Source organism: Pseudorca crassidens, chromosome 2, assembly GCF_039906515.1.
Source record: "Pseudorca crassidens isolate mPseCra1 chromosome 2, mPseCra1.hap1, whole genome shotgun sequence".
NCBI lineage: Eukaryota > Metazoa > Chordata > Mammalia > Artiodactyla > Delphinidae > Pseudorca > Pseudorca crassidens.
In genome coordinates this window covers 150,069,380-150,097,035 of record NC_090297.1, presented here as the reverse complement: position 1 = coordinate 150,097,035, position 27,656 = coordinate 150,069,380, and the positions used below count along the sequence as shown (strand labels likewise).

The window sequence follows — 27,656 nt, the reverse complement described above, 5'->3', positions numbered from 1 at the left end:
GACCCAATGCAGCCAAAAATTTTTTAAAAATCCTAAAAAAATAAATAAATAAAACATGCATTAAACACCACCATATTTTAGACCCTGGGAATACAGCAGTGAATCCAACAGACAAAACCTTATTCTCATGGAGCTTACCTTCTAGGAGGGGGGCAGTGAACAAATAAACAAGAAAGTACACAGACTGTCACATGGTAGCATGTGCTATGGACATAAATAAAGCAAGTCCTGGAAGGTAGGGAAACACCAGGTGGGAGTGGGTTGCTATTTTGTATTAGATGGTCAGGTACAGGCTTGCTGACATTTGACCTGAAGGCAGTGAGAAAGTGAGACCTGAGGATAAATGGGGAAGAGCATGTCAGGCAGAAGGGACAGCAAGTGCAAAGGCCCTGAGGTGGAAGTATACTTTACATGGTCAAAGAATATCAAGGATGTTAGTGTGTCTGGAGTTGGCCGGGGTGGGGGCGGGAGCAGTATGGGGAAATGAGGTGTGTGCAACAAATCAGCGCCTGAGTTTGGGAATCAGTGGTCTAAGGCAGTGTTTCCCACAGCATACTCCATGCAGTGGGAGTACAGGGGCCCCTGGTCCTTTGGGGATCATGCCTCTGGCTGCACCTCTCTCTCTACTCCCGCTGCTCACATTTGTTAATCTCCAGATATTCTCCTCATTTATAGGGGACTCCTGGTCTCCGCTCCACCCTAATCCTGTCATCACTCAAGGTTATTTCGTGGCAGTGTAGATGATCTTCCCTACCTTTGAGCTTAAAGTTTCCCAAAGTGTGTTCTTCCAGTTATGAGAGATGTTAATGGATGTTGGGATGTAGAGAGTAGGTGAGATCTATGACCAGATAAGTTTGGGAAATGATGAATAAGTAAAGAGTAATGGAGAAAAATAATTTTTCATTTAAAACCAAACATGATAGAAGCCACTTCTGTCTTCGAAGGAGGGTATGCCATACTGGTTCACATCAGTAAGAAAACACATTCTTTATGGCTCCTTTCCACTCATAGAGACTGGAGAGGGGAGGAGGAAGTAGAAAGGAAACACAAAGATTTCTAAGCCTCTGCCCTCTTTTCTGTTGATACTGGGCAAGTCCAAGGGCAGAGAGCCCTTTGTTATAGCGCAGATGTAGGGTGACCACACACCCTGGTTTTTTGCGGACTTTCCTGGTATGCAACTGTTGTCCCAGATAAACTATTATTAGGTCCACTTTCATTCTCAAAAGTGTCATAGTTTGGGTGACAAATTACGTGGTCACCCGTTAACAAGGCTTTGAAAGTGCAAAAGCAAGTCCAAGGCCAATAAGGAGCGGAGAGCAAAGTTGTTTTGTACAATAAAGTGAGGATAGAGTTGGGGTGGGGGTGGAGGAGGCTGCGGGGGAGACAACAAGGACATTTTTGAGGGAAAAGGGGCCTAAAATCATGTAAAAGATTTCCACCACCACAAACCTCAGTAAAGCCCACTGAACACACCAAGGTCTGGTGTGGGTATTTTGGGGAAGGGGACATCATGGACAAGGGACTGAAATCCACATCTTGGTCAGCATAGAGCAGAAATAAGAGAGAAGTGGTAAGAGGTGCAATCTGAATGAGTTGGACAGTTCAGGGGGAGGATGAACTCAGAGCTGGAAGCAAACACAAGCACACAAACCCTCTGAAAATTCTCAGAAATCTCAGGGAGGGCACCAGAGTTTCCAAAGAACTTACAATTGGGATATTAACAATGGTCCTTAAATGGATACTGTGGCCTCAGCATATATCTGTGTTGAAAAATTTAAACAGGTTTCTTTATGGCAAGACTTCTCAGAGCCTCCGATATGTAATGTACTTTATGAATAGTATTCTTTAAACTCTCTTTTGTTTTCTTAGGGAGCATCCCATAGGACAGGAAGTAACCCTTGTAACGCCCTGTGGGAAGAGCTTGTTTACGGGGACACCTGCCCAGGCGGGACTGTCACAGGGAGACCCCAGCCTAACCCTGCTTCTGATTCAATCCAAGGAGGGTGCAGAATAGTCATTATTAGTCTTTTATGTGGCAAATGGGGTAGCTGTGCCCAGTCTGAAGCGAGGACACCCCCTCTTCCAGCTTTGATCTGTACCCAACAGCCCCCAATTTTTAGTTAGCCAGCCAGAGACATCTCTCTGGGGCAGTAGCTCTCAGCTGGGAGCAATTTTGCTCCCCTTCCCAGATATCTGAAAATATATGGAGACTTTTTTTTTTTTTTTTCTGCGGTACGCGGGCCTCTCACTGTTGTGGTCCCTCCCATTGCGGAGCACGTGCTCTGGACGCGCAGGCTCAGCGGCCATGGCTCACGGGCCCAGCCGCTCCGCGGCATGTGGGATCTTCCCAGACCAGGGCATGAACCCGTGTCCCCTGCATCGGCAGGCGGACTCTTAACCACTGCACCACCAGGGAAGCCCCTGGAGACATTTTTGATTGTCACAATGGAGTGGCGTGTGTGTGTGTGTGTGTGTGTGTGTGTGTGTGTGTGTGCTACTGGCATATAGGGGGTAGAGGCTAGGGATGCTGTTAGACATTCTACAATGCACTGGAAAGCCCCCCCACAAAATAGAATTATCCTGCACAAAGTGCTGCTGTCGAGAAGCCCTGCTCTAGGCTCTTCCTGGAGCTCATGCTCCAATACGTAGCTAAGATGAAGATGTTGACCAGACTCTCCATGCCCCAAGCTTGGGACCCACAGTGATTTCAACAGAAGTAAAATGAGCACTAAATAATGATTTAAAAATCTCAGCAACTAGAAAGATGGATGAGCAGTCATCCCGATTTGCCCTGGACTGTCCTAGTTTTAGCACTGAGAGCGTTGAGTATTAGTATTGATGGGTTCCAGGAAACCCCTCAGGTCTGGGCTGCTAGCAGCTAGGGCTCTCCACTTCTGCATTTAGCCTTTGTGGTTTTAGAGCAAACAGCTGCCCTTCTCAGTTAGGATGGGAGAATTCTGGGCCTTTACAGCTAAAGCAGAGGGCAAGGGAGTTATACACTCCAAGGAGGCCCAGGTCTTGGGCACTAAGACAAATCCCTCCAGCTCATCTGCAGAAGAAGCTGTCCACAACCCACTGGCCTGGCGGATGTAGCTGTCCTCCTTCCCTTGCTGCTCCTCCACACCCATGGCTCCTGCCTTACATCACTCTCAGAGGAGCTGCTCAGTGCATTTTGCTGTATGAGTGAATGGGTGCTGCTCTTCTAAAGATTCTTGGGAAATTCTGTTAAATAGGCTGAGGAGCTTCTAGACATTTGGCCATGTGGTGGTTGCTGTTTCTCTTGGGAAAACATAATTCTGCAATGTTCTGAACATCCTCCAAGAAATGTATCTGTTTTAACAAGGGCAGGGATTTGGAACGTAAAACGCTTTGCAAAGTCCTGAGAAAAATCTCTCTGTGTGACTGGAAATGAGGTTCACTTGCTCCCTTAATGTTTCTTATTAGAGGATAGAAAAAGCCAGCTTCTCGGTGCCCAGCAGGCAGGAGTATTTCTGACAGTATTTGGAATTATGGTGCATGGTAATAACAAAAAGCAGACTGCCTTTAGTTGGTTTTATTATTTTTTAAATCCACTGCAGACAATGCACCCCTTGAGCGCCTGCTTCCAGGATGGACAGCTCCCACTGCCACCTGCCCTCCACCCAATCCATGCACCACTCTCTTGTCAGCTATCAGCCTTGGCCCTTCACTTACCTTGTACAACTTTGGCAAGTTAACTAATTTCTTTAAGTTGAGATTTTCTCATCTGTAAAATGGAAATAATAAGTTCACAGATTATGGAAATAATCTGTGACTGCTTTGGAGATAGGCATTGTCTGATGATGTTATATGAAAATATTCTGTAAATTACAAGATGCTGTAGAAAAATGTGAAGAATTATTATCAACTGACATATGACAATTGATCATGTTACAAGGAGATATTTCTCATGGATCAGTTGAATGGACTAGAACAGCAGGACGATTTTGCCATCATTAGAAGGGCGTGGCCACTATCAGTAACGTTTTTTTTTTTTTTTTTTTTTGAGAACCTGCCTCAAGTACTACGCAGCAACATCTCATAAACAGGAACTCAACAAATAAATAAATCACGTGGTCCTTAATTTTTCACTTCCTTAAGAGCCGATGATCTAAGGGGAGTTAAAGCAGACACAAAAAACAGTGGAAAAAAAATTTGTGTGCAAAGAAGGCCAGCCCAGATAGAGAAAAGGATATACTGAATGTACAAAGGTCCAAACTTATGAAACTGATGAGTGTAGAGGGATGTCCCTCATTCCAAAAGGATTCTTGTCTTTATAAGTGGGTGTATTTCAGGCTTTGTATAAATAGTGCCCTCCTCTAATACACTCTGGGCATAGATGTTTAAAACTTGATTTACTGAATTCACCAATGTTCCCTGGAAACACCTAGCTGGAGCAATCTCGACTGCACAAGGCAAGTGGGGGGACAGCCAGAGGTCCCAGTGAGTTAGAAGGACGTTCCTTGAGACTTGGCACCTGGGCGCTCCCACCCCACCTCCTGTGTCTTTGCCATGCCCTTGGGGTGTCCTTGGCAGGCTCCACCTGTCCCTCTGATATTGGAGCACGTCGGGGCTCTCCCCTGGCCCTTTGCCTTCTCACTCTACTCCCAAAGGCTTTAGTGCTGTCTGCTTGCCGACGCCCCTGAAATCTACGTCTCCAACTGTAGACATCTGTAGACACAAATCTAACTGCTTACTGGCTTTCACCTCTTGGGTGTATGACAGCAATAATAATGATAAATACTTTTGTAGTCGTAACTGTGTGTAAACACTTACATAGTCTTAACAGACCTATTTTAAGTGCCTCACATATAACTCATATAAGCCTCACAGCAGCACTTGAGAAAGCTACTGTTATTCTTGTCTTCAAGAAATCGAGTCACAGAGACGATAGGTAGCAGCAGAGTCAGTCTGGCTTCAGGGACCCCGTTTTTAACCACTCTCTGGACTGGGCCCCTGTGTACTCACACTCAACACATCAGGCACAGAAAGCATGCTGCAGCTCCCCCATTGCCCTCTCCCTCCCCACTGGCCACCCACTGGCCCTATCTGAAAATCTATGAGTCACTTTGCCATTCTCTACCTCCCACTTCCATTCCAAGTAATTTGATCACCAAATCCTATCACTTTTACACCTTGCGTATTTAAAAAATCTGTTTAATTGCCTCTGTCTCTCCCTCTAATCTGTTCTCTACGTTGCAACCAGAGGTTCTTCAAAAAACAGACTCTGAGTGGTCATTATCAGTTAACGTTTCTTCAGCTTATCAACGCACCTTCAATGGGTTCCAGGTGTCCATTGGATAAATCCTAACTTCTTAGCAGGGCCCACAATGCCCTCTGTGATCCCACCCATACGCACCCCCTCAGCCTCATCACTCCTCACTGCCCTCCCGCTCTCTCCCCTTTATCTTGGCTGGCGCTCAGTTTTCCAAATGCACTAGTTCTCTCTCTCTCCACTGAGATTTTACTCATGCTCTTTCTTCTGCCTGTAGCCCTCCCCTCACTCCCTAGGTCAGAGCTGAGTCCTTCTCTGATCAAAGACTGTGATGAGCCCTTCTGCTATATGTTCCCTGACTCCCTTTAACTTTCCAGGAGACAGCATTCATCACACCTTAGTGTAATTTCTTGTCTGAAGTCTATGACCCCAGTTGCATGGGGATAGGGATCAAGTCCATCTTCTTTACCTCTGGATCCCAAGTGCAGGGCCAGGTGCATTGTCAACTATCAAGAAATATCTGTAACGTGAATGAATGAATGGCAGAACAATTTGGAGGGAATAACATAGTGACCACAGTAGCAAAGCCCTTGCTATTTGATAAGATATCAGCTTTATTGAGGTAGAATTCACATACCATACAATTCACAATGCTATGGCTTTTAGTATATTTGTAGAGGTGTGCAACCATCATCACAATTTTAGAACATTTTCATCACCCCAGAAGAAACCCTGCGCTCATGAGCAGTCAGTCACCATTTCCTTCTATGTTATTTTAAAAGATAATAAAGCCTAGTATTTGTAACATGTTTCACGTGGGTTAACAGAGCCCATGTGGACTCATTGAATCTTGAACAACTCTGTGGGGTGGGCATTTGACTGCATCTGTCAACGAGTTTTAACTTCAGTTTTTGGAGGAAGATCCTTTTTTTTTTTTGCGGTACGCGGGCCTCTCACTGTTGTGGCGTCTCCCATCGTGGACCACAGGCTCCGGACGCGCAGGCTCAGCGGCCATGGCTCACGGGCCCAGCCGCTCCGTGGCATGTGGCATCTTCCCGGACCAGGGCATGAACCCGTGTCCCCTGCATCGGCAGGCGGACTTTCAACCACTGCGCCACCAGGGAAGCCCTCCTTAGTCTTCTTGACACACCGTTTTTCCCCCTTAAAAATGGGGAGAGATAACTGATTCTCCTGCAGAAAGTAGCTATGTTTTCCGTGAGGCGTTGCATCCCACGAATGTTGGAGGCATTGTGCAAGGGGAGAAGGGCTTGGGAGGGATGCAGTCTTATGAAATGTGTAGGGTGTGGGAAGTGAATGTGAGTTATCGACCTCCATCAGCCGCTCCTTCTTCCACCACGTGATAAGCTATCAGAAATAGCTTCCTGTTGACATTACAGATGTTATAGCTTCATTTAGGGCTGTCAGCTCAAAGCAGAGAGAGGAGGACCATATCACATCGGGCTAGGCAGATGGAAGCTTGGATGTGGACCTCCCAAGAGGCACCAGCAGGAATCCATTGACAGTGGCCTCTGGGAAGGAGCAGACTAAGTGCTTTTGTGAGCAAATCATCTCATCTTCAGCAAGTGTTTGCATATAGTTAGGCAGTGTGTGAGATGCGGGCATACCCCAGGCATGTATAAATAACAGCACTTTAATTCATTCACTCACTTACACATGCCACAAACACTGCTTGAGCACCTACTAGACGCAGGCAGAGTTCTGGTAACAAGGGACACAGTAGAGTAAGACACAGACTCTCGATTTAGAGCAGAGTCGTGGATGATCGAATCAAAATTACTTGCAATTGTTTATGAAGAAAATGTAGTCCAGAGAGGTCGAATGCCTCGGGGCTCCAGGTTACTGAGGTCCAAGTCAAGTGGACTTTCTATTATTGCAACACTGTCGTAGTAGAGTACACACATGGAGGACCCCAAATATGTCATGCTCAAAACTCCTTAACAACTACATGATATCGTGAGCCTTGAAGAGGCATCACGGAAGGTTCTAGTCCAAGAGTGGTCTACACAGAAGAGCAGAGCAGTGTGAATGGTACACAACCCTGGCTGCTGCCATGTCTACCCCGGGTTCAGGTAAAAGGGTAATCAAGGTATTGGGTCAAAATTCTTGGCTTGATTCCTATAGGTTAGTTGTAGCTAGAGTTAATAACTGAGAGAGGGGCTTCTCTGGTGGCACAGTGGTTGAGAGTCCGCCTGCTGATGCAGGGGACACGGGTTTGTGCCCCGGTCCGGGAAGATCCCACATGCCGTGGAGCGGCTGGGCCCGTGAGCCATGGCCGCTGGGCCTGTGCGTCCGGAGCCTGTGCTCCGCAATGGGAGAGGCCACAACAGTGAGAGGCCCGCGTACCGCAAAAAAAAAAAAAAAACAAAAAAACAAAAAAAAACTGAGAGACTCTGGCAGAGTCAGGAGCAGCGAGGTGTATGTTGACAGTGTAAGGATGAACCTGGATGGTGCTGAAAACTCAGTTAGGAAATCATTCTGTAGAGCTTCTAGGACCCCCATGCATTCCTCAACTTTGAGTAAGGGTGGCGCTTCCTGTTCTTAACATAGCTCTGCAAAGGAAAGAAGACTGTAGCTATAGACATATTTCCTCAGTGAACTGATAATACATCGCGGGTCGGAAAACACTGAGCAGCGCTCAGCCCAAGGGGTGGATTTCTAACTTTAATTTAGAGAATAAAAATGTAAATAGCTACCACCTCTCGTTTACCAGAGAAAGGAGCTTCTGTTAAGTGCTTTGCCTATTTATTTGTATCATTTAACTTTAAAAAGCCTTATGAGATTTAAAAAAATTAGACATTTATTATTAACTTATGAAAAGACTGAGAACCAGAGAGGTTAAGTAACTTATCCCAAGTCAACCAGCTACCAAGTAGTACAGCCAGGTTTCAAACCTGAATATATCTGACTTGGGAGCCATTATTCTATATTGGTTATCTTGTTGCGAGTAGGGCGGTGACATCACTGAGGCCTATAAAGTACTGTTTTCTTTGTTTTATCTCAGGATCATTTTATGCTCCTCCTGTTCTTTTTCACTCCCAAATTTAGGTTGTGGAGGTTTAGCCTGAGACACCCCACCAAAAGCCTGCAATTGACCTTCCTTCCCTTCCTTGGCACTGTCATACAAACTGTAACAGCCGTCTGAGGTCGGCCTCATTCAATGTTTAACGGTAAAGAAGTCCTTAAAAAATTATCCTTATCAGTTGCCGTACGTTCCATATACACACTCATAATTATCTATGGTCGTATCACACACAGATTCGGAGATGAGGTGAGCTGGAAGGGACCTTTGCTAATATGTAGAGACCCACTTCTTCATTTTACAAAGGAAGATCATGAGTCCACTGGTGGGAAAGTGATTTGTCTGAGCTCGTACGGCAAGTTAGTGCCAGAGCTGGGACTTGAACCCAGGCCTCTTGACTTCTCCTCCAGGGTTCTTTCCGCTCTACCGGGACGTGTGCATATTTGTGGAATTTAAACATTTGTTCACATGGAGGGAAAGAGACTACTAACCTCCATCGACGTAAACTGTCTGCATGGAGCAGTAGGGTAGAGCCCTGCCAAGAGAGACAGGAGGTGTTGTCTGTTGCTTCACCCCGCTCTACAAAACTGAGCTAGATTATTATCTTCTGAGCAGCATGCCCTCACCCTATTGGAAATGATGAAACATTGGCGACTGACCTTCAGTGACTGAGAAGCTTCCGGGTGGGGCTGGGGGGTGGTGAGGGAGATGTTTCCATCAGGACATCGCTGAAACACAGGCTGGGATCAGAACTTTCTCATGGTCCTGGGGGTAAGTATTGTCTGGGCACGTAGGATTTTAAATTAGTTTGAGGAGTGTGTGTCTGTTTGTGAACATGTATGTGTAGAAGTTTCAGAGGAGGTTCTCTGTTTATGTGTTAGAATGCCAGGGTGTGGAATTCAATTGCCATTGTCTTGGAGTGAACTTAAGGTTTGTCAGTGTGCACTTTATGGACATTAGTCTCTTGCTCCTGAGACCTGAGATCTGTCTTCAGTAGCAGCAGTGTCCTTCAGGGCTCTGGCTAGAAGGTAAATAAACTTTGGATGCAGACAGAACCAGATCCAAAGAACTTTGCTAAATGTTTGTAATCCTCAGTTTCCTCATCTGTAAAATGGGTATAAAACCAGCCACCTTTCAGTGTTGCTATGAGGATTACAGAAAATATACATTTAGTGCCGAGTCCAGTACTCCATCAATAGTAGCTATAAATTATTTACTCTTTTAAAGTCAACTGGGAACCAGATCCCAGAGAATATCTCCCTGCAGGAGTTTTTCCCTTAAGATTCATTCTGAGCTACAAAGAACTGGGATGTGCGGAGGGAAGGGAACCAGCCTGGCAGTTTAAAAATGTTATGAATGAGAATCAGAAAATGTACACTGTCAAAAAAAAAGCCAGGCAAACATCTGGGCAAGGAAAAGCCAACAACAACAACAGCAAAATATAATAGCTGACTCTAACATAGAGCTTACTATGTCTCAGGAACTGTTAAGAGCATCACGTAGATTAATTCATTTAATCCTCACAACAACTCTGAAAATATAGGCGCTGTTCATAGCTTCTCTTTATGATTGAGGAAACTGAGGCACAAAGGTGTTGAGTGACTTGACTGAAGTCAGTGACAGAAAACTCTTCTAGAATACTTTAGCATAGAAGAGTGTTCTTAGAGCAGGCTTCTCTCCATTGTCCCTGCAGCCTGGGAGCTCAGAAGTGTAGACCAGGCACTCAAGGAAGACTTGGATATTGGTCGACTCTGCTCTTGTTTGAGGCACTGACCCTGTGTGGGCTTCGGCAACCCTACTCAGTACAATGCCTTGAGTAGGATCAGCTGCGTAATCAGCAGGGCCCCGTACAAATGGACATCTTGGACCCCTTTTTAAAAATTATTAAGAATTTAAAGATGGCAACAGCAGAGCACTAAACCCATCATGGGGCCCTTCTGAGCATGAGGTCCTACTGGACTCCACAGGAGACATGCCCATGGCCCTGAGACCCAGTAATGAGGCAGGAACAGTGCTGGAAAGTTCCATGGTCTCACTTACCCCTCTTGACAAATTATGTGAGGGAGGCCTTTGGCTTTCTAATTAACAGAGGAGAAAATTGAGACTCAGGGACATCAAGTGCCCCCCACCAAGCTTAAACAGTGTTTATTATATGCAAACTGATTGAACTGCAATGAGTACAGAATGTTACAAAGTGCTTTTCCCCACACGTTGTCTCTAAATATTGTGCCAGGAATTGTGGAGCTAAAGTATGGACTAGACATGGTCCCAGCCACCAAAGCGCTCACAAACTGAGCATAATCTGAGGAAGATGTTTAGTTTCTCTAAAATTTAGTTGGTCAATTCTATAAAATTTAGTTGGCCCCTCCAATTCACCTGGAGCTTTGCAGAACTAGCAAAATGACTCCTGAAGTTGCTTGCAATTCTTTGTCCTGCTGATTTAGTCTCGGTACTAAGTTTCATTCATCTCAGGTAATTGTAAAAATGCTTTCTCTCAAATCACCAAGTTGCATTCATCTCAAGTACTTACTTGGAAAAAATGCTTTCCGTCAAATTACTAGTTAGAAATTTTGGATGACTTATTTTCCTCCTAAAACATTGGCTGTGCCTGCACGTATAAATCCGTGTGACTGGAGATGTGGCTTAGCTGGTTGAGATTCAAAGTTGCTATTTCTGGTTAATTTGAGTCTTATCGTTTATGTCGTTTTAGACTCATGGAATTCTCATGGAACAACAACATGTCAGAACTAAATCTATTTATCTCACCCCTTTCAGTTTCTAGACAGGGAAACTGAGACTCAGAGAGAGGAAGCAAGGTGTCCAAGGTGGCTGAGTTTAGAAAGTTGCCGAGCTGGAATGTTGATCCAGGTTCTCATTTTATAGTCCAGATGCGTCCCAACTGCCTGGGGTGAGGCCCCTGCCATGGTGACCAGAGCTGAAGGAAATCCAGAGACAATTTCTCTGATACCCAGGACAGACGTGACGCCCTAACCCTCTGTCGTCCTCTTCTCCGTGGTGTTTGTCAGACGCAATTTCCTCCCTTTTCACAGCTAGGTACTTGGACCTTCTCTGTCTCCTGGTGCGTGGACATGGTGACAGTCATAGGAGCAGGGACTGTTTAGGACCAAGGACCTCCCAGGACCATATAGCTTTGTTTATGGGTTGCTTATACCTCCCACCTGAAAATCATGTGTGAGCCCCTGTGGAAATGGGTGCATTTATATAGGTAAGCCAATTTGGGGTTGAACGTTCTGTTCTGGTGTGAGGATCACCCCTGTTGTGCACCTATATATGCCAGGCACTCGACTAAGCTTCTTAAATACTATGTGCAGTGTGGCGAAGGCTCTCACTCCAAACAGCCGGGGTTTGAATTCTTTCTCCTGCATGGCGGATTAGAGCCTGGTTTTCTCATATGTAAAATGGGGACAGCAATATTATCTACCACATAAGGTTGTTATTTTGAGGCTTAAATGAGATAATTTATGCAAAATGTTTTGCATGATGCTAGCATAAAGTAAGTACAAAACATGTGTGAGTTAAAAAAATGAAACAGGTGACGTCCTCATTTTTCCCATAAAACACTGGGGCCTGACAAGAGAAAGCAAGTCACAGCTAAGGAAGGCCAGAGTTGGAATCCCCAGCCCAGTTCACCTGGCCACTAAGTCCCTGTTCCTCACCATTTTCCTGCCCTTACTTGTAAGGTTGCCTGGCAGCATACTCAGCTTTCTCCCATATCATCTTATTCCCATGTGGTCAAATCTATAGTGAACTTTGTTGAAGACAATTAATTCCACTAAAACTGTCCCCTACAGCCAGGGTCGGCAGACACCTTTAGCTGGAGTGCTGTGCTCCCCACTCTCCACCCATCCATCACCCACTGTTCTTCGAATAATACCCTCTCAGTGAATCCTCTCTGAATATTCTATTGCATGGGGATCTCTTTTTCCTCTAAAACATTATGTACTATTGATAACACGCCTTCTGACAATTCATCATGCTTTGTTGTGGCATCTCTTGTATTTTTTGATTTTTTTTACACATTAATGTCTTGATTTTCCAAGTACAACATGAACCCTTGGAAGTTCAGGTAGCGTTCTCTCCTTCTCCGTGGCCATCAGGGTATTTCACCCAGGACCACACATATAGACCACTTCATAAATATTTGATTGACTGAAATTCAGACATTTAGCTGATTATCTCAATGTCATATTAATATGGTGAGATAGAATTTAGATGTAAATAAAATGTTTATGTAGATAAATTTGGTCTCACGCTAATTTAAGCTACTCAGAAATTCTAGACTTGTTTCCATACTCTTAAAATATTTTCCTGATTGGAAAAAATCATCCAGAACATTTCAGTACCTAGTTTTGTTAACATTTAGGTATATTTTCTTCCATTTCCCCGTTTTGAAAATAGATTCCCCAATTTAATTTTCATAAATGTATATTCATGAGAAAATTTATATTTGATACACAAAATAATTATCAATGAGTTATTCTGGATTTGATTAACTGAATCAGGCGAATTGAGGCGTGGGGGTTATTAAACTAATAGACAAAAAAATTTTAATGACCTAGAGTTTTTTTTTTCTTTACAAATATTCATTCTTTTTATATTTACTTTTTACAGGGTTGTGATCATATTGTATATTGTATACTGTATATATATATATATATATATATATACTGATAAAGTACAAGTTAAATATAACTGTCTTGTACTTTTTCACAGAAGACTCCTTCCTTAGATTAATTTTTCCTAAACATAATTTTAGGTGTATAATATTCCATCCTATACCTTTGCCCTAATTTATTTAATCTTTGTTTTTCAATCAGATTGTTTTCCATTTTTCACTTTTATAATCCACAGTGGGTAGAACTACCTTGCAATAACGCCTTTGATCTCATTCCAAATTGTCTGTTGAATTGTCTATTCCTCGCCTTTTACCAATTTATCATTTGGGGAGTGCTAGGATTTTTCTTAACAATTTTTGTAAAAACAAAACGTAAAATCTTTTAAAATTGTGTTGCACATACTTTCTCTAGTTTTTTTGTCTGTTTGCCTTTAAATTTTATTTTAACATATTAAGTTTTAATATTTTAGAACCAAATCTATTTTTCTTGTATTGCTTTGTGATTTCTTCTGTTGCACATAAACTGAGAAAGTTTTCTCTCATCTGGGGATTTAATAAATATTATTGAATATGTGAATATCCAATCCTATTTCCTTCTAATTTTAATGTCTCAATTTAAAAATATTTACGTCCTTAATCCCTTTGTAATTTATTTTGTCATATCGTGTCTGAATCAAAGATATTTTCTTTTTCCCTATAGGTAGCGAATTCATTATCCTGTGTGTAAAATTTCTTAAATAACCCTTTCCTTTCCTCACCCTGCTTCGTGAACCACTTTTATAATATATGTGTTATATGTAGTTATATTTTACAAGTCTACACTACTTTTAAAAAGTGGTATGTCTGGAACCCACTTTGTCACAATTCCTTTCCAAACAAGTTTCAACCCTTCTGGATTGTTATTATTTTTTCCCCAGATAAATTTTTGAATAATTTTGAGGTGTAGAAAATTCTCATTCTAATTTTGATTGGAATTATATTGGACCAATAAATCAATTTCAAAGTGATTTATATTTAGTCTTTTAGCTTCCCAATCTGAAACCCATGAGATGTCTTTCTTTCAAAGACTTTTTTAAAGTCTTTTAGATTTCTCAGTGAATTTCTAAAATTTTCTTCAAAATAATTCTTATATTTAAAATTATTCTTAGATATATCTGTTGCGATGTTTGCTAAGGTTCCTGGCTCCCCCTGTCCCCAATTCCATTTTCTAACTGGTTGTTGCTAGAATAATAGCAATATTATTGCTATTAATGGCAATAAGTACCAGCAAAGAATGGCTGGTAATTTTAGAATATTTATCATGCCCTCGGGACTTTCCTGAGCAGTCTCATTAATTTCACTAGTTTTTCAATTGATTCTTTTGGGATTTTTAGGTATAAAATCACATCTTTTGCAAATAAGAATAAACTTGACTTTTCCTTGCTCCATTGCATCAGTTATTGGCTGAGGCTCCAGCGCCAGCCTGTCTGGGCACAAAGCCTCATTAACTCTTCTCATTATCTTGGCCAACGTACTTCTCTGTGTCTGAGTTTTGTCCTCTGTAAAATGGAAATAATAATAGTACCTACCTCCTAAGGTGGTTGTGAGAATCAGATGAATTAATACATGTGAAAGTACACAGAGAACATGGTCAATAAATATTCAGTATTATTATTATAGGTTGGAGAAACTTCCAGCTTCATTTAAAATATTTGATTTATCCATGTTGTATTTATAGTATATAAAAGGCAGCTCCTTGTAATGATTGAGGATTAGACTTTTGAGTCAAATGGGCTTGAGTTTAAAACTTGACCCTTGGGGCTTCCCTGGTGGCGCAGTGGTTGAGAGTCTGCCTGCCAGTGCAGGGGACACAGTTTTGAGCCCTGGTCTGGGAAGATCCCACATGCCGCAAAGCAACTAGGCCCGTGAGCCACAACTGCTGAGCCTGCGCGTCTAGAGCCTGTGCTCCGCAACGCAAGAGGCCGCGACACTGAGAGGCCCGCACACTGCGATGAAGAGTGGCCCCCGCTTGCTACAACTAGAGAAAGCCCTCGCACAGAAACGAAGACCCAGCACAGACAAAACTAAAATAAATTAATTAAAAAAACCTTGACTCTTCCAGTGGGGGGACCAGGGTAAATTGGTCAACCTCTCCAAGCCTTGGTGTCCTCATCTAGGAAATGGCAATAATATCTGTTCTTGTAGAGCAAGAAGATAAATAAACCACATGGCAGATACTCAACGTTAGCTTTTATTATTGTAATAATTAATTTCCTGTATATCCCTGGAGTAACTTTTTTTAATTTTTAAAAAATCTTTTATTGGACTATAGTTGATTTACAATGTTGTGTTAGTTTCAGTTGTAGAGCAAAATGAATCAGCTATACATATACATATATCCACTCTTTTTTAGACTCTTTCCCCACATAGGTCATTACAGAGTATTGAGCAGAGTTCCCTGTGCTATACAGTAGGCCCTTATTAGTTATCTATTTTATATATAATAGTGTGGATGTGTCAATCCCAATCTCCCAGTTTATCCCTCCCCGCCCCCTCCCATTCCCCACCAGTAACCATAAGTTTGTTTTCTACGTCTGTGACTCTATTTGTTTTGTAAATAAGTTTATTTGTACCTTTTTGTTTTTTTAGATTCCACACATAAGTGATATTCTATGATATTTGTCTTTCTCTGCCTGACTTTCTTCACTCAGTATGACAATCTCTAGGTCCATCTATATTACTGAGAATGGCATTATTTCATTCTTTTTTATGCCTGAGCAACATTCCATTGTGTATATATATATATATATACCACATCTTCTTTATCCATTCCTGTCGATGGACATTTAGGTTGATTCCATGTCCTGGCTATTGTAAATAGTGCTGCAGTGAACATTGGGGTGCATGTGTCTTTTCAAATTATGGTTTTCTCTGGGTATATGCCCAGGAGTGGGATTGCTGGATGATACGGTAGTTCTATTTTTAGTTTTTCAAGGAACTTCCATACTGTTCTCCCTATTGGCTGTACCAGTTTACATTCCCACCAACAGTGTAGAAAGGTTCCCTTTTTCCACACCCTCTCCAGTGTTTATTGTTTGTAGATTTTTTGATGATGGCCATTCTGAGCCATGTGAGGTGATACCTCATTGCAGTTTTGATTTGCATTTCTCTAATAATTAGTGATGTTTTCATGTGCTTTTTGGCCATCTGTATGTCTTCTTTGGAGAATTGTCTATTTAGATCTTCCACCCATTTTTTGATTGGGTTATTTGTTTTTTTGATATTGAGCTGCATGAGCTATTTGTATATTTTGGAGATTAACCCTTTGTCAGTTGCTTCACTTGCAAATATTTTCTCCCATTCTCAGGTTTGTCTTTTCATTTTGTTTATGGTTTCCTTTGCTATGCAAAAGCTTTTAAGTTTAATTAGGTGCCATTTGCTTATTTTTGTTTTTATTTTCATTACTCTAGGAGGTGGATTAAAAAATATTTTGCTGCGATTTATGTCAAAGTGTGTTCTGCCTATGTTCTCCTCTAAGAGTTTTATAGTATCTGGCCTTACATTTAGGCCTTTAATCCATTTTGAGTTTATTTTTGTGTATGGTGTTAGGGAGTGTTTTAATTTCATTCTTTTACACATGGCTGTCCAGTTTTCCCAGCACCACTTATTGAAGAGACTGTCTTTTCTCCATGTACATTCTTGCCTCCTATGTCATAGATCAGGTGACCATAGGTGCGTGGGTTTATCTCTGGACTTTCTATCCTGTTCCATTGATCTATATTTCTGTTTTTGTGCCAGTAGCATACTGTTTTGATTACTGTAGCTTTGTATTATAGTCTGAAGTCAGGGAGCCTGAGTCCCCTGGAGTAACTTTTGATATAATATTATGTATTTACCTCTGTATTCATAAATGAGATGAGCCTGGAGAGTTTTCCTTTTTTTTTTTTTTTTTTTTGGTGCCCTGTGCTCTTTAAAAATTTCAAATGACTCATTTGTAAAACTATCTGGACACAAATTTTGAGTACATAGTTTTTTTGTGTGTGTGTGTGTGTTACGTGGGCCTCTCACTGTTGTGGTCTCTCCCGTTGCGGAGCACAGGCTCCGGACACACAGGCTCAGCGGCCATGGCTCACGGGCCTAGCCGCTCCGTGGCATGTGGGGTCTTCCCGGACCGGGGCACAAACCCGTGTCCCCTGCATCGGCAGGCGGACTCTCAACCACTGCGCCACCAGGGAAGCCCTGAGTACATAGTTTTTATAATGCTTTTAATTTCTAAATAATAATAGCTGTCATTTATAGGATGCTTATTACTTTGTGACAAAAGCTAGAATAACTGCTTCTCCTACTGCATCTTATTTCATTCACAGAAGTAGGTATCATTTATATTCATCTATCTAATCCTGAGAATTAGTTATTACTGCTCTCATCTTACAGGCAAGAAAACAGAGGCTTTGAGAGCTTAAATAAGTAGACCCAGCTCATGCAGAGGATGAACTGGGATGTGAACCCAAGCTGTCTGACTCCAAGTTCTCTGCCCCTAGCAGCTAGAGGGGAACTGAACTTGGATCCCAAATTGTTTTCTTGTTATTTTGCTTCGGTTTTAGTCTGTTTAATTTTTCTGTGCCTTATGGAATCCGTTTTGCTAATTATATTTTTCTAGGAAATCAATAATTTTATTGATATTTCACAAAAAGAAAATCTCAGGAGTCTCACAGTTTTTGACCCTCTCTGTTTCTGTGGTTATATTCATTATTAGTTTGGTGTATTTATGTTTCCTCCTTTTCTTGATTCTTCAAAACTGCATATTCAATTAGGGGAGAAAAGTCTAGTAATATGAAGGAGGCTGGTTGATATTATAAAATGGAAAGAAGTATTTTTTTCTTTCAAAATATTCAATTTCCATCGAGCTATGCTTCCCTTTCCCCTCCTCCAGTCTTTAAAGAACAGAATGCTGAGGGCTAGAAAGAGCCTTAGGAGTACTGTCAAGTGCTGGGCCTAGAAAGGACTTCTACCTGTCCCAGGTCACACAGTTGGCAAGTGACAGAGCCAGGCGGAGGAGCCTGGCTCTCATCTCCCTGTCTTGTTCTCTTATAGCTCAAATTCTTCATTTTAAAGACAATAAGCTGATGAACGCTGCCAAAAAATCTTTTTAAACTCTTCATAAAAAAAACCTTTAAAGCTACTTAATTTTGAAAGGTTGATCAAGTCAGCTTAGCAATATTGATTAGGATTCCTTTAATCCATATGATTTTCACATAAATCATCTTCTCTTGTGCACTCTTCCCAGAATATATCTAACCAAAGAAAGCAGGCCTCAGACAGGAAAAGGTGTGCTTTTATTATTTCACCTCTTTTGTTATGCTGTACCTACTAGAAAGGCCACAAGAGAGCTCCTTTATCAGGAGAAGGGGAAACAAGAAAATGGAATTCAGCCCTATCTGGAAGGCTCAGGGTTTCCACCAGGTCTGAAGTAAACGGAAGAAATGTTCTTAGCCCTCTGCTCACGTGTGGTTTGGAGGCAGCTGGCAAGACACTGCATTAATGTGGGGCTGGGTATCCAAACCTGAAAGAGGGCAGGGCAGGACAGTCCCATCTTGATGATGGAATGAAGTGTACAAAACTCTCACATGGTCCAGGCATTTTTTCTGATCATAGTTACATCAAATTGCTCATTTCCCGGTTGTTTGGTGTGTGTGTGTGTGTGTGTGTGTGTGTGTGTGTGTGTGTGTGTGTGTGCGCACAATTGAGCAGATGTTTCTGCTGACTGTCTGATCAGCAATCTGCAATTAGACCCTGAGGAACAACCTGCTCATTGAGGTTACGGGCCATTAGCCACTTAAATAATGATATCTGTCATCATTTTCATACCTCATCCTGCCCAGATTTTATTTTCAAACTACTCAAAATGAATGTCTAAGTTTCCAAAAATAGACAGACCCAATTTTAATAGCTCAACTCTAGTCATCATCTTGGTGCAGTGTTTTAGGGTTGAATAATACCTAATAATTTCTGAGTGCTTCCCACATGCCTGCCGTTGTATTTAGGTCTTTGTAAACATAACTCCTCAAGCCCACACAAGAACTCTGTGAGGTACATACTATCATTGTCCCCATTTTACAGGTACAGAAACTGAGACACTGAGAAGTTCAATAATTCACACCTAGAAGGGAACAGAACTTGGATCTATATTGAGATCTGTTTGACTTTTATGCTATATATTGACACAGGTACTGTGTGTCATTTGGCTAGTAAGGTGCTCACAGTATATTAAAATGATAGAAGGATGTATAGGCAACATAGTTTTGTATAAAGAGACAAAATAAGATATTGGTTTTTTTTTTTTTTTAATTTATTTTTGGCTGTGTAGCGTCTTCATTGCTGCGCGCGGGCTTTTCTCTTGTTGCAGCGAGCGGGGCCTACTCTTCGTTGCGGTGCGCGGGCTTCTCACTGCGGTGGGTTCTCTTGTTGCGGAGCATGGGCTCTAGGCACGTGGACTCAGTAGTTGTGGCTCGCATGCTCTAGAGCGCAGACTCAGCAGTTGTGGTGCACGGGCTTAGTTACTCCGTGGCATGTGGGATCTTCCCAGACCAGGCCTCGAACCGGTGTCCCCTGCATTGGCAGGCGGATTCTTAACCACTGCGCCACCAGGGAAGCCCAAGATATTGGTTTTAAAATAATGGAACATTTATATAATGCAGTGATTATCAACTGGGGGAAAAAGTGACTGCCTCGGGGACATTTGGAAATGTGTGGGGTCATTTTTGGTCATTTTAGTTGTTGCATTAACCTGTTACACCTGTTATTGGTGGTCCCCCAGGACACAATTCTAGACAAGGAACTGCCTGTCTCTGAATGTCAAGAGTACTAAAAAATACTAATAAAATGGAATAGTGGTAATCTTAAATGATGCAAAAAGCTGAAGGTGGTAAACTCAGATGCCTTCAGGGATCAATCAGGGACTGAAAAGTACATGGCCCTCCTCAGGGCATCCGCATACAAATCCTTAAAGCACATTATCAAACAAAGTCATCTAGGCATCAAATTTGGCCTGTGGGCCCCAGATTGAGGCTGTTTAATGAAGGTTTTCTGATCTGGAAATAAGTTTATGATCTATTAAGCAAAGAAGAAGAGCTCCTGGCAACCTCCAGCTGGCCAACACCCAGCCCTGGAGAGGCAGTGGTGGCGAACCCCACAGCCTCCCTCCCCAGTTCCTGCCTCCCCTCTCTCCCAACTTGGTCCAGGTTTGATCTTGGATAGCCCCAGTGTGAGAACCACACACAGAAACAAAAATGTCAGGACAGGGCTTCCCTGGTGGCGCAGTGGTTGAGAGTCCGCCTGCTGATGCAGGGGACACGGGTTCGTGCCCCGATCCGGGAAGATCATACATGCCGCGGAGCAGCTGGGCCCGTGAGCCATGGCCGCTGAGCCTGTGCGTCCAGAGCCTGTGCTCCGCAACAGGAGAGGCCGCAACAGTGAGAGGCCCGCGTACCGCAAAAAAAAAAAATGTCAGGACATTCCACACTGCCCTTATCACTTGGAAATGCTGACTGGGAAAATAAGCCTTACCAGAAATAAAAGCCTTTTCAATGTTTACCATCTGCAGGAGGACAGTGGGCCTTCTTGCGGCCCCATCTCGTGCTGAGTAAACATCATTTCAAAGGCTTTGAAACCATCCTGACTTTTTCTTGCAGTAAACTTCATATTCAGCACCATTTTTTTTTTGACAATAAAAAACTTTTTTTAATTGAAGTATAGTTGATTTACAGTGTTGTGTTAGTTTCTGGTGCACAACAAAATGATTCAGAATATATATATATATATATTCTTTCTCATATTCTTTTCCATTATGGTTTATTCCAGGATGTTGAATACAGTTCCCTGTGCTATACACTAGGACCTTGTTGTTTATCTAGTTTATATATAGTAATTCGTATCTGTTAATCCCAAACTCCTAATTTATCCCTTTTCAGCACCATGTTGATGGCATTGATATGCTAATTTTAAAATAAACATATTCATGAGGGTGGAACAGCGTTCACAGTCCTAGGCCTAAAGCCCAATGAAGGCACGGAGGGTGTGGGTGAATGTGTGTGCATGTGTGTGTGTGTGACACTGGGCTTCTTCACAGAATCTCCCTCAGTGTGTTTGCTCCTGTTAGACCCCTTTGTGCTTCCAGCAGCAGGTAAGGCTCCCGGAGCAGAGATGAATGGTTGGAGGTGTAGGCTTGGATGTAGAGCTCAAATCCAGGCCTGGCTGTATGGCTTCAGACTCCTCCCTCAGCCCTCTAGACCTCACATTGCTCCTTATAAAAGGAGGGTAGTGACATCTAGGTCACGGGATTGTGCGAATCAGGTAGGATGGCGGGTGTGCCGGGGGCTCAACCCTGTGGCGGGCAGCGAGCAAGTACCCACCGGTTGGCAGGTGCTAATATTGTTACTGCCTATTTTGTAGATTCAAAAACTGGAATCTGGGGAGAGGAAAGCAAACGACCCTCTAGCAGCCAAGACTGCCCAGGAGTCCTGACCCACTGCCTCGCCTCCGTGGGTCTCCAGGGCAGTCCCGCTCTTGGTGCTGCCTGGACACGAGGTACCCCCAGTGGTTCCATCCACGTCTCTTCCTGCTGCCCCTGAGAGAGCCCAAGCCCCTCTCGTGACCTGTGACAGCCCTGCGAGGAACTTGTCATGCTGACGGAGTGAGTGGCCCGGGAAGAGCCAGCCCAGGTTCCCATCAGGCTGATGGATGTAGCCAGCTTCTAAGTGTGCACATCACCCTCCCCGGCCCCTAAAGCCTTCCCATTTGAGAGGGAAGAGACCCAAGACGCACAGCAACACCCGCAGGCTGCCTCTGGCTTGGGGCAGGGATGGGTTTGCAGCCATCTCGGTACCTCTGCAACCTCTAACCTGATTTCCTCGTTTCCCAACAGAGAAATGAAGGTCTGGCACGGAATAGTGATCGCAGCGGTGTCTCTGGTACTGCAGGCCTGCCTCCTCGCAGCCGTCAACTACCTGCTCAGCAGGCACATGGGTAACTGGCTCAACATCCTCTTCCCTCCCGGTTCCCCTCAGGGACCACTCCCGAGCCTGCAGCAAGATGAGCCCCCTTTGGAGCCCCCGAATATCGCTACTTGAGGAATCCCTGGCCAGATGCCCCTTCACCCCACCAACGTCTAAGCTGGTAATCCCCACCCTGACCCAACCTATCTGCGGTTGGGAATGATGGCTCAGAGTCTTTCCACTGCCCAGACAAGCTTCTGCCTAGAGACAAGCTGCTGCGATGCTCCTGAGGGTGCGCTCACTTAACCTGAGCCTGGTGAATTTCCTTCATCCCTGCCAAGGGACTTAATGTGAAGAAATGGCCTTGAATTACAACAGAAGGGCGAATGGTATGGTTAGACTAAGAAATTAGCTTAAATTCCTGAGCTGATTTGCAGTAGGAAAGTAGGAAGCTCGGTCCAGGGAAGACATTACAATTAAGGAAAATAAAACTGCTTTGGTTGTTCTAAGACAAGGGATTGGGCAAGATGGTGTATGTCTAAGCTACTCTAGTCAATCATTCATTCAATACAACAGGGAACAAAATAAAAATCCCTGCACTTATGGACCTTACATTCTATGGGTAACACAGACAGTGGACAAGTAAAATGTGTGTTAGGTTACGGTAAGTGCTAGGGAGAAAAAAAATGAAGCAAGGCAAGGAGCTATGAATTGGATGGGGGTCAGCATCCCTGAGATGCTGACACTTGAGTCTAACCCTGAGGGAAGTGAGGAAGTGAGCCACACCTACAAAGGCCATAAGCCAGGAGTTTGTTCATAACAGCAGAAGCAAAGGGGCTGGGTGGCTGGAGCTGAGGTGGGGCAGGGAGAGGAAGGAGGAGTGAGGCCCAGAGGGCCTTCAGGCTGGGACTTTGGATTTTACTCCAAGTGAGGCGAGGGGCATTGCAGGGTTCTGAGCAGAGGAGTGCTGAGGTTTGAGGAGATCCCTCTGTCAATTTTCTCTAATGAGAGCTGTGCTCACGGATAGGATGAGCCTGACCTAGCGAACTTTCACTTTTGACTCTTGCCCTGTCCCTTCTAGCTAAGGAGAATGAGCGGATACTGAAAAGGGCCAAGCACAAGGTCCCCAGGCCCAGCCCTGCCCACTGCTGCCCGCCTGCTGCCAAGAAGACGAAGGAGCCTAGGGAAGAGAGAAGCACACCCGTGCCTAAGCCCCGTTACCCACGTGAGTACAGGGGTGGGGGGAGAACGTGTCACAAAGCTTATTCTGCTCTGTCTGGACTCCCGGGGAGCCTCCCTGCAGCAGCCCTAGTCTGTCCTACCCAAACCACTAGCCCGAGGATTCCTCACACCCTCCCCAGTACAGGCCAAGCCAGGCCCCCATTTTCAGAAGGTTGTTCATCCTATCCAGTGGGGCAGATTGCATTGGGTTTGTGTGGGTCTAAGTTCTTCTCTAGCTTTGGTCATGTGTGAACGGCTGCCGTGGAGGACCGGGGGCTGTCTCTGCTCCTGTCTTTGTGATACTATGGCATCTCTTCTTCTGCCTGCCCGTTAGTGGTGGAGCCGAGATTTCAACTGCCTCTGTCTGCCCCCAGCCATGGCATCTGGGCACTTTAATAAATCTGAGTCTTGGTGATGGCTCACATCTCTATCCCCCTCTGGCAAGTGAACCAACAGGGACATCACGTTCTCGTTTTCTCTCTCTTTCAGCTTGGGAGACCCACCAGGTCACTATTCACATAGTGGAAACTGCCGCTTCCACAGCAAGAGAGTCACTCACCAGAGATTGCTCTTTCCACTGCTTCATCTTTTGGTTGATTTGAGTTTGCTCCGTCCTTCTAAATTTTATCTTTTCAGTTGGAGAAATCTGGTTGTCAGCCTTCCTCACCACCAAGATAAGGCCTCAATGCATGTGGGAATCGGAAGATGCCATTTGCATGAACTCATGGTCTCAATGGAAGGGGAGAGGCATGGGCCTCGCCACAACCCCTGATCCTGATGCTTCCCTGAAGCCTGGTCAGAATCAAAGACTCCATGGTTGGCAGGGACCTCAGAGATCATCGTCCAGCCTTCTGTGTTACAGGGGACAAGACCAGGGCACAAAAAGGAATGTAACCTACCTGGCGTTAGTGACAGGTTTAGATTAGAAGCTGTGCCTGTGATTTCTGGGGCCAGAGCTCTTTGCCTTGGGCCACAGCGGCTCAGCATGCCCCGCCTACTCCCCTTCCAGCAGATAGCCCTTCCCAAGCACAGTCCAGCCTGGTGCGCTTGGTATTACTTTTAGGTGGAGCTGGACAAAGCAGCAGTGCCTGGACTCTTGGACATGTTCCTGATTATTTTGGGAGGCTCACCTCTTTCTCTGTTCTATTCCTTTTTCCTCTTTGGGGGGCTCTGTATCTCTCTCCCCCACTCCTCTTTGAGTTCCTCGTTCTGTCTCTGTCTTCATCTCATTCTCCCTTCCATTGCCTCTATCCTCTCTTTACACCCTTTGGCTTTCTTTAGAAGAAGAACAGTTTCTATTTCACCCTAGATGACAGTGACACGTCCTCAGACAGCTCCGACAGCTCAGACAGCTCACCTCCCACCCACCAGGTAATGGACACTCCCAATGATCCGAGCCCTCCATATGCAGTCTGGGGTCACCGTGGCTCCAGAGACGGGAGTAAGGAAGGAGGTGCTTCTGGAGGCATTACATCATCTTTAGGTGAGGGTGGTTGGGCTTTCATTCCCAGGCCCGTATCAGCACAGAGCATCAAAACAAAGTGGGTCTGAGTGAGCTATAAAAATGAAGGTGCTAACGGGAAACCCCTTTCTCCCATGTCCCAGTCACTGATCAAGGTCCACTCTGAGTCCTGACCTCACTTGGATTAAGTCTCCACGTCTTTCTTCCTTAAACTCATTCATTCCCACAGGCACAAGGAGCAATATTCCTCATTGCCCTGACCCAGCTCTCAGACACAGCTACCTGGGACCCAGGTTCTTTCCCATCCAGCCTAGGGCGAGCCTCTTTGAGTGAGAGTTGAGTACCTCCTCCAAACATGGTAGGAATCTTGACCAAATTTCTTTGCTTTTTTCCCCTAAGGCCACCAAGGATGTGAACTACACACAAGTGGACTTTTCAGCTCCTGGAAGACGAAGAAATGACTCTGTCCTGGACTATGAGAACATAAAGGAAGCCACAGATTATGTCAATGTCAAACCAAAAAGCCACAAGCCTGGTTTCTGGACTTTTGTGAACACTGGTGTCTTTGAGCCAGTGGAATACAGCCAAGTGGCCATGTGAATTCTAGGCTTTTTAATGGGGCGTAGTTCCTTATGCATTCTTGCACTTATTTTGTAGGCGGACTAGTGTTTGGTTATTTTTTTTGACAAGAAAATAGGAGAAAAAGTATGCCTGTATGTCAGCAAGGAATATTCGGATTAGGAAGAACTTCCAGGTTAAGTATGAAAACACTGGCGCATATCAGTAGAGAAAGTGATGAAGTCTCTCTCCATAAAAAAAATTTTAAAGATTTTAATAAACAGTAGTAGAGTTCTGTTTGACAGTCTTATGATTAAATGCCTCTCTGAGCTATTTAATTATAGGTAATAAACAACTTCCTTAAAATTTTTAAATAAAACAGCAAGTACAGGTTCCTCTTTTCCTCTGGCTTAACCTTGCATCCTGTTCCTTTATCAGTATTGTATCTTGCTGAGTAATCCTGCTCTGCCCTCAGAACGTTAAATAATGCATTTGGAAAGCTCACCGTTACTTAACCTTTGAATCTGCTGTTCTTAGGAAAGAAAGATGACAGAGTAGTAAATGCCAACTAGCATCACAATCTGTTATTCCAAAAAAACTTTCCAAATTCAATCCAATAAAAATCAATATCCATTCTCGGTTTGTGGTTGTTGTTGTTTTTACTTTTACTACCAATTAGTAGTAGAAGAACACTTTCTTAACTTGATTAAGAACAGCTTATCTGAAACCAGCTAATGGCATGATATTTAACTGTAAGGTCCTAGACGCAGTCCTATTAAATCATGAACAAAGTAGGAATGTCCAAAAGCCTGACATTTCTTTACTATCTAACATTGCTCTAGAAATTCTAATCAGTGCAATAAAACAGTTAACAAAAATAAGGCTGTAACTATGGAAGAGGAGGATAAGTCTGTCATTGTTTACGATATGCTAGAGAATTAACTATGTTTTAAAATTAATAACATGCAGTTAGCAGTGACTAGATAAATATATAACTTATTTTCCCAACAGCTAATTAAGACACAAAATGAAAAAAAAAAATTGCTCACAATAACTAAGCAAACATCTCAAAAATGGAAACCCCGTTATAAAGCAGAAACTAACACACCATTGTAAAGCAATTATACTCCAATAAAAATGCTTAAAAAAAAAATAAAAGGAAACCCTAGAAATACTCCTAGCCAAATTCAAACCCCAGATGAGTGGCATTCAGGTCTAGAGACCATTCATTAACTGTGCGCCATCTACTGGCTATAAATGACCTTTCTAGCCCTGGTACTGAGGGGGGTGGGGGGAGGGGCAGGGGCAGCTTTCATCTTCCCAGGTTCCTCTTCCCCAAGATGACCTGAAGAGATGGTTTTGAGTTTCTGGGGCTGGAAACTTTTGACACATGTCCCTACACCTTTTAGCTACCACTGTTGTTCCTCTCCTACTATTGTTTGAACATTTGTGTCCCCCCTCAAAGTTATATGCTGAAATCCTAATCCAAGGTAATGGTATTGGGAGATGGGGCCTTTGGGAGGTTGTTGGATCATGAGGGTGGCAACCTCCTGAATGAGATTAGTGCTCTTAGAAATCCACAGAGCTCCCTAGCGCCTTCCATCATGTGAGGATACAATGAGAGGTCTGCAACCCAGAAGAGGACACTCACCAACCATGCTGGCACCCTCCAAAACTATGAAAAGTAAATATCTGTTGTTTATAAGTCACCCAGTCTATGGTACTTTTTATGGAGCCGTAGGGACCAGGATATCTCCTTAGAAAGCTTTTCTTCTTTTTATTCTTCCAGTTTTACTGAGATATAATTGACATACAGCACTGTATAAGTTTAAGGTGTACAGCACAATGATTTGACTTACATACGTCATGAAATGATTGCCACGATAAGTTCAGGGCGCATCCATCGTCTTGTATAGATACAAAATTAAAGAAATAGAAAAAAATGTTTTCCCTTGTGAACTCTTTACTCTCTTAACAACTTTCACATAGAACATACAGCAGTGTGTGATAGATTTATCACGTAGTACATTGCATCCCTAGTACTTACTATCTTGTAGCTGAAAGTCTTTACCTTTTGACTGCCTTTATCCAATTCCCCTCCCCCAACCCCCACCTCTGATACCACAAACCTGATCTCTTTTTCTATGAGTTTGTTTGTTTGTTTTTGTAGTATAATTGACCTATGCACTATGTTACTTCCTGTTACACAACATAGTGATTTGACATTTCTATACTTTCAAAATGATCACCCAGTCTAATCACCCTCTGTCACCATACAAAGATATTATGTATTATTCCCCACACTGTACATTTCACACCTGCAACTCATTTATTTTGCAACTGGAAGTTTGTATCTCAGTCTCCCTCGCTTATTTCTCCCCTCCCCTCACCCCTTCTCCTCCGGCAACGATGTGTTTGTTCTCTGTATCTATTACTCTGTTTATGTTTTGTTATGTTTGTTCATTTGTTTTGTTTTTTAGATTCCACGTATAAGTGAAATCATACAGTATTTGCCTTTCTTTGTCTGACTTACG

General features: G+C 43.4%; 1 protein-coding gene across 1 annotated transcript; it reads left to right on the top strand.

Annotated features, from left to right (window-relative positions):
- Window positions 1–21,245: 21,245 nt before the first annotated feature.
- RHEX (regulator of hemoglobinization and erythroid cell expansion) lies at window positions 21,246–25,348 on the top strand. Its single transcript, XM_067711133.1, has 5 exons — window positions 21,246–21,301; window positions 21,812–21,912; window positions 22,963–23,106; window positions 24,412–24,473; window positions 24,964–25,348. Exons 1-5 carry the CDS (start codon window positions 21,246–21,248, stop codon window positions 25,162–25,164), a joined length of 564 nt encoding a protein of 187 aa, XP_067567234.1. The 3' UTR covers window positions 25,165–25,348.
- Window positions 25,349–27,656: the final 2,308 nt, after the last annotated feature.

Coding starts and splice junctions, on each gene's coding strand:
- RHEX (XM_067711133.1), top strand. CDS start 21,246: ATGGCGGGTGTGCCGGGGGCTCAACCCTGTGGCGGGCAGCGAGCAAGT. Junction 21,913..22,962: donor CCTGCTCAGCAGGCACATGG/GTAACTGGCTCA, acceptor TGTCCCTTCTAG/CTAAGGAGAATGAGCGGATA. Junction 24,474..24,963: donor GCTCACCTCCCACCCACCAG/GTAATGGACACT, acceptor TTTTCCCCTAAG/GCCACCAAGGATGTGAACTA.